Source organism: Sinocyclocheilus grahami, unplaced genomic scaffold (assembly GCF_001515645.1).
Source record: "Sinocyclocheilus grahami isolate Dianchi unplaced genomic scaffold, SAMN03320097.WGS_v1.1 scaffold14.1, whole genome shotgun sequence".
Classification (NCBI taxonomy): domain Eukaryota; kingdom Metazoa; phylum Chordata; class Actinopteri; order Cypriniformes; family Cyprinidae; genus Sinocyclocheilus; species Sinocyclocheilus grahami.
The window spans coordinates 3,598,430-3,605,566 of NW_015505193.1; the positions used below are offsets into that span (position 1 = coordinate 3,598,430).

Here is a 7,137-nt window from a genome sequence, read left to right on the forward strand (position 1 = left end):
TTACTCTGGTGGTCCGCGCATGCCTGAGCCCGTGGGTCGCGGACTCGAGCTCCACACGCTTCTGGCTGAACGGAGCGCGCGATGCCGCTGACCGCTGCGTGCGCACTACTTCCGCGGACGAACACCGATCCCGGAGCGCGTGGCGTGACGCGGCTCATCAGTGAGTGAGGAGATTCCTCCGCCTGCGGAATGCTCCACGAGCGGCGTGACGTCACAGGGATTCCCACTTCTGAAAACAGATGTTCAGAGATTGATATTCACGAGCAGATATAAACACGAGCGATGTATATATGTGTGTGTGTGTGTGTGTGTGTGTGTATGTGTGTATATATATATATATATACATTTATAAATGTATTTTATATTCAACACATTTATTGATTGAAAGACGTTTTCAAAATCATCAATCATTTAGATTTTTAAATAACTCAAAACAATATTAAGGAAGTCAGAACTATTTGTGTTAATAAATAAAATTATATTCAACATATACGTGTGTGTGTGTGTGTGTGTGTGTGTGTGTGTGTGTGTGTGTGTGGGTGGTTGTTCTGGAGCATCATGTTGACATTTGCTTCACAGGGAGTCATTGATTTACAAACCACTTACCTGTACAAATTAATCACTTAATTTTGCATTAACAGAAGAGATCGTCATTCAATTATGAAATTATTTATTATAACCATGTATTTTATACATTGTACTATAGTTCTTACAAAAACATATAACCAATTCAATTGCATTAAAAATATAATATACATTGTTCATATGAAAAAGACAATAGAATATATATATATATATATATATACTGTATATATGTGACCCTGGACTACAAAACCAGTCATAAGGGTCAATTTTTTTAAATAGAGATGTGAAAGCTGAATAAATAAGCTTTCCATTGATGTATGGATGTTATGATACATCTATGTGAAAATCTGGAATCTGATACAACTATTTGATGTGTGAGTGAGTGTGTGTATGTGAGTGAGTGAGTGTGTGTGTGTGTGTGTGTTGGTCAGTTATTTCAGACAGAATGAGTGTTAACAGCACTGGTTTCTGCCAGCTGATGAAACAGATCCAGATCTGCCCAGTATCGATGTGTTCAGCTCGACAGCTGCAGACTGAAGGAACAGTATTGATCTGCTCTTCGGTCGCTCTGTCGGTGTGGAGCAGAAGTGTGACCTCCTCTCCCTCCGGACAATAGTTCTGCTCGGACTACAGGTCAGGAAGAACAATGGATCTGTTTAGTGAATATCAGGAGAAAAGAGCCTGAGTTCAGTTTCCCACAGTCAGCAAACACAGAGAAACAGCAAACTCACCTCAGACTTCAACTCAGCCATTCCTAAAAACACAAAGCTGCATCTGTTGTTTTTATCCTATAATTGATCTTCAAGTTTTTTTGCCATTTATTTATAATTTTTATGCCTTCATTAGTTCATTTTAAATGGTCCTGCGTTGACAAAGGAATTCATAACAGAACAAATATATAATTTAGTCTTTCAATTAAAATCATATACAGCACATATAAAAAAGGGCAAAATGTTTTTATATCTGGTCTTGTTTATATTGAATGCATGTCACACTGTACAAAACTTCCCAGAAGTCAACTATACAGGAATATATAATGTAATTATATTATAAATGGACATTTATATCTCATACATCTCATTTATCTCTCCCTCTCTCTCTCTCTACACACACACACACACACAATTACAAATACTAATGATTATTGTATGATTAAGATATCCATCTATCTGTAATAACATAAATATACATATTTAATATTTAATAATATATATGAATCACATTTAAGGTTTATATATATACTTCATTTAATTTAATTTATAAAACAATTATACACACACATACACACTATATATATATATATATATATATATATATATATATATATATATATATATATGTAACATTATATATACACACACAAATACACATGCATATATATATATATAAATATATGAATAATGAGAAATAATAATAAAATATAACATAATGATCAGTAATAATAATAAAATAATAATCAGCATTAATAATTATGTCTTAGTAAAAACTGAATAAATCTTGCAATAAAAAGTGTGACTGAATAAATTCTACTGTAGTTTAGAAAACCTCAATCAGTTTGCTGCATCACCATCATGCAGTTATCTGTATCTGCGGAAAAACCATGCCATTAGTTCCATTTCATTTTGGAAACAGCAGCTGATAATATGCTAATCTGATCAATAAGAGATCAAATCAATATGAGATTCTCACAACAGAGCGAAAGAAGATCCGGCATGTATTCTAAGACCGTTCTCATTGGACACTTTCCCACATCACCCCGCCCCCTCGGCAGAAAGCCACACCCCTCTGACCCCAGCAGTGTCCCAGAGGTTGAATTAAATGGTGTGTGACCCGTCAGCTGACCTCTGAAGGATTGTGGGGCAGCAGCAGTGGGCATAAAGGGGGATGAGAGAGAAAAGGGGGAAACAACAGCATTGCCACTCACTCCTGCTGTAAACTCTCTCTGCACAGCTCTGAGGATTTTACTACTTTAACAGTATATTTTTATATACATTTTAATGTGATTAACTCCAGTAATTTATTCAAAGTAAAGGTATAGTTCCCGCAAAAAAAAGTATATAGGCCTACAGGCTTCATCTAATTATTAGATCAATAAAGAATTATACCACGAGCATCCTAAAAGTTTACATCGATATTGCGATGCATATATATATATATAAATGTGTAAACAAACATTTTATTTGTATAATGTTATAATTCAATAATAATAAAAATAATAAATAAAACATTTGATTCCATTTGTATAAGAATACATATAAAAAACACAAATATAAATAGATATATAAAAAATAAATATCATTCAATACCATTTGTATTATAATAATAAGTATTAAATGATGCACCTTCCAAGAGAGGATTGCGCTTCCCTTTCGTTCTTAAACATCTTCAGGATTTTTTCTGTGCTACATTCACCTTCATCTGTTCACTTGCGGGCGTATCCTGTAAAAGTTGCTTTGAAACAATATGCTTTATGACAGCTGCTTTACTAATAACAATTAAAGACTTGTATTAGTATGCACTGCAAATAAAGACCACATAAACCTCAATGAAGACATCATATCGGAAGAGTCGTTTTCAATTTATTAATTTTCAAAAAACAAGTAGCCATAAAGATCGGCGTGACAATTAAAATCAGCACAATTGACATTAAAATGAAAGACACGTTTGCTCATAAATCTCTGATAGAAAACCCTTTCTGAAACTCACTCTCATCTGTGCCAAAAACCTTTGTAGAAATGCAGTGGCCGTTCATATAATAGTGTCTAATTATACAACAGTGTCCACGATAAAAGTGTTTCTTCATTAAAAGTTGCTCGTCAGCACACAGAATCAAATAGTTTCATATTACAAAATGAAGGCAAAGTTATTTAACAGTCCAATACGTTTCTTGCGAGACAAAATGTGCTTACTTTAAGCAATATTTAAGCTGTAAACATTTAGTAAATGATACGAAGCAATGATTTGTCACAATACAGCTTGACTGAGGTGAGCTATACATAGTAAGACTTGAAACGTTTGTTTTTAGAAAAGTGCTTCAACGTTCACAAGCTGTACAAAAAATTATTTTAATAAGCATATGGTTTTCAAAAGTGGGCTATCTGTAAACAAACAAACCTGTAAACAAAGTCAAAGTGAGAAAAAGTCATGATTAAGAGCAATAGTACAAACAATGATGCCTGGATACCTTTGAATTTCAACTAAAAACAAACAAAAAAAAAAGGAAATTTTTTGTACAGATCGCCCAAAAAAAGTATGGTCTCATATTGTGCATTTTGGGAAATCTCATCAGCCAAACAGTGCACATCCATAATGCGTGACTTAAAAGCTCATATTAGAAATATACAATTCCTTAATTATGCTCAAATGCATAGATATGATCAAATCTATAGATGTTTAGAAATCTTGTACGTAGAAACATACAGCTGTATGCAGGAGTACATTACAAAACCTTATTCTGTAAACATCATAAACATACAGATTTGTGATTTTATAACACCGTGTTCGCCGGACCTTGTTTCCCATAGAGCCGCATGCACACGTGTGCCGCCCGCTTTAAACACACGAGAGTCGTGATGCTGTCACCATGGTTACGCTGTCGCCGTGGCAGCCGGAGTCTAATCCACACCATCAAAGCCCTGAGCGTTTTCGATGGCCATGTGCAGCTTCTCACGGAGCTCCTCGAACGTCTCGTACGGAGGGAGATCCAAGCGGTTGAAACTGATGGAGAGACGCATGAATGAGACAGGAGAGACAGACAGGTAGACAGACAGACACACACACACAGATCTCTCACCAGGTGTGCGCTCGGGGCAGTTTGTCCCGCGTGCCCCACTGTTCAATAGTGAACAACTGCGGCCCGTTGGATCCTGATCAATCAGAGAAACACAGCATTGCACTTTACTGAACAAACTGAAAATCCATTAAATGAAGAAGCCGGCACAAACATTAATATTAATGAGCATTGTGATTTGGGGGGGAGGGGCTTACCATAGAGCTCAGCGAAGCCGTTCATTGGTACACGGGATGTTCCCGTCACAAACTGCAGCAAACGGATTCGCTTTTCTGCATCCATCAGCAACACCGTCTGAAATACCATCAACAACGAGCTGCTACATTAAAAAAATTCCTTCTGATTATCAGTAATAATAAATGTAAGCGTGGTGCAATAGTGTACTTGCTATGCACAACAACAACACTTAATCCTGATCAAAATCACTGTTATTGCTCATTTATGGCAAAAGTCAGAATCACAATTATTTTGTTTGTTCAATACTAAGATTACGGTTATTTCGTGATTACGCACAGACTTCATAAACATCATGCATTTATTTAACCTTTTTTTTTTAAATGTCTTTTTCACAATGGATATCCCTGAATATCAAATATAATTCAACTGGAGGGGGAAAAAAACAATTAAATAAATTATATATAATGTATATACATAAATGTGATCATGGTTATTTCATGATTACGATTATTATATCACAATTAGTCGAAGACTTTAGAAACATTATGCATTTATTGAACTTTTTGACAGTGGATTTCCTTGAAATTTAAATCCAACTGAAAATAAAACAAAAATAAATAAAACAAATTTACAAAACAAATAAAAATAAATAAATAGTAGATGAAAGATAAAATGTAAATAAAAACGTATAATAAATAAAACAAATAAAATGTATTAATTTATATATATATATATATATATTTAAATAAATAAATAAAAATATATAAAATAAATAAATAAATACATTTGTTAAAAATAAAGAGCAACTATTTTGTTTTAGTGCAATTCTACAAGCTACTGAAAAGTACTAGACATTTAAGGAAGGGTGAAAGTGTACTGCTGTATGGGAAAGAGACGTGCTGAATTTATAACAAAAAAGGCAAAACAAGAGCAAAACCAGACTAAACTGAATGCGGCACAATAATTGTTTCAGCTCAAAGCCAAAAATGTAATTGAAATAATTATATTAATCCCCCAGCCCTATTTATAAGACTTAAGTTTAACCTTAAAAAGTTGCAAAAGTACAAAAGTTTATGTGATTTGACTTAATAAAAAACAAAACAAAACAAAAACAATCAAATCTGACCTTCCAGAACCAGATGATGGCGGGGTGATTTGGGTTGTAGCCATTTTTATATTTGGTGTTTTCTCTCCAGTCGTTGACGTCCACGTCTCCTAAGCCACACATCAGCAGCTGAGGAACACAGAGACGCTCAGGTTCTCAGAGCTCACATGAATCAAGCTACGCACCATCAAAAGTCTCACACGGTGTCTCACCTCCAGCTCGTTTTCATCAAAGATCTTGATCAGGTCCTGAGGAATCAGCTCATAGAAACCCTGCAGATAAAACATAAGTCAGTCAAACTCTGGGTGGGCGGCAGTGACCCAAAGCGACTGAACGAGGGTCTGTACCTCCTTGAAGGCCGTCATCTGTCTCTGGATCCGATCTACAAACCTCCACTGCATCACCAGACTGCAAAGAAACACCACAGGACATAGTATTACACCTTGAAGCCTGTCCCACATGAAAATGTGTTGTGGTTTGTCTATGTGCCACTAGAGGGAGGTAAAACATACTGAATATACTCCTTTTTGTTGGTGTCATTGACCACAATATCAGCACCTCCTGGTTTCAGCTCATGCTGGTGCGTCTGTGGAAGAGATCGGATCAATATCAGAATATATTTACCTACACAAATCATATCTTTGGGGTCTTTTAAAAGAATAGTTAACCTGAAATGTTTGTAATTTTTTAATGACCTAAACATCGGTCTGTTCCTTACACAAAGCTGCCGTATGCTTTCAGAAGTCTTGGACTATAAAGTTGCATGGACTACTTTTAGCGCAGAATAGATCACCTGTCCAAAGAGCTCCTCGTCGATGGTGAACCTGAGGTCCAGATCTGTGGGGTCGTTCTCCAAGATCCATCGGAGGGAGTTGAAGTACTCGTTGTCCTGAAATAACACGACCAGAAACAGTGTGTGATACTAAACTAAAGCTCCATGGGACATTAGGCACATCATTAGTGTTAACAGCACTCACTATGTTAAAATATAACTTATACTTCTTACTTATTACCTAGAAGCAAGGACTTTTTAAAAATGAAATACTACTGTGCTGTACACATTGTATAGTATATATAAAAAAAATTGTCTTTTTAACAGTGGGTTTCCTTTAAGTTTAAATATAACTTAAATGATAAACTCAATTAGATTTTAAAAATCTATATTAAAAAAAAGAATAATACGTAATATTTATATATATATTTATGTAAATAAAAATACTAAATAAATAAAATAAATTCTATCAAAATAAATAAGCAAAAGCAAACGCTATAAAGCACTGTCATATATATATATATATATATACAGTGGGTACGGAAAGTATTCAGGCCCCCTTAAATTTTTCACTCTTTGTTAAATTGCAGCCATTTGCTAATTTGCTAAAAGTTAATTTTTTTTCCTCATTAATGTACACACAGCACCCCATATTGACAGAAAAACACAGAATTGTTGACATTTTTGCAGATTTATTAAAAAAGAAAA

At 34.7% G+C, this 7,137-nt stretch overlaps 1 protein-coding gene across 1 annotated transcript in view; it reads right to left on the reverse strand.

The window, feature by feature from the left end:
- Positions 1-3,150: 3,150 nt before the first annotated feature.
- The window catches only part of LOC107600906 (E3 ubiquitin-protein ligase NEDD4-like), a 31,417-nt gene continuing 27,430 nt past the window's right edge, over positions 3,151-7,137 (reverse strand). The window contains exons 18-25 of the mRNA XM_016292886.1: positions 6,451-6,546; positions 6,170-6,243; positions 6,005-6,065; positions 5,870-5,929; positions 5,679-5,786; positions 4,573-4,669; positions 4,379-4,451; positions 3,151-4,302 (exon numbers count right to left, since the gene is read on the reverse strand). Of these exons, the coding sequence (XP_016148372.1) occupies positions 4,200-4,302; positions 4,379-4,451; positions 4,573-4,669; positions 5,679-5,786; positions 5,870-5,929; positions 6,005-6,065; positions 6,170-6,243; positions 6,451-6,546 (672 nt within the window). The 3' untranslated portion in view covers positions 3,151-4,199. The remainder of the gene's footprint in view (positions 4,303-4,378; positions 4,452-4,572; positions 4,670-5,678; positions 5,787-5,869; positions 5,930-6,004; positions 6,066-6,169; positions 6,244-6,450; positions 6,547-7,137) is intronic.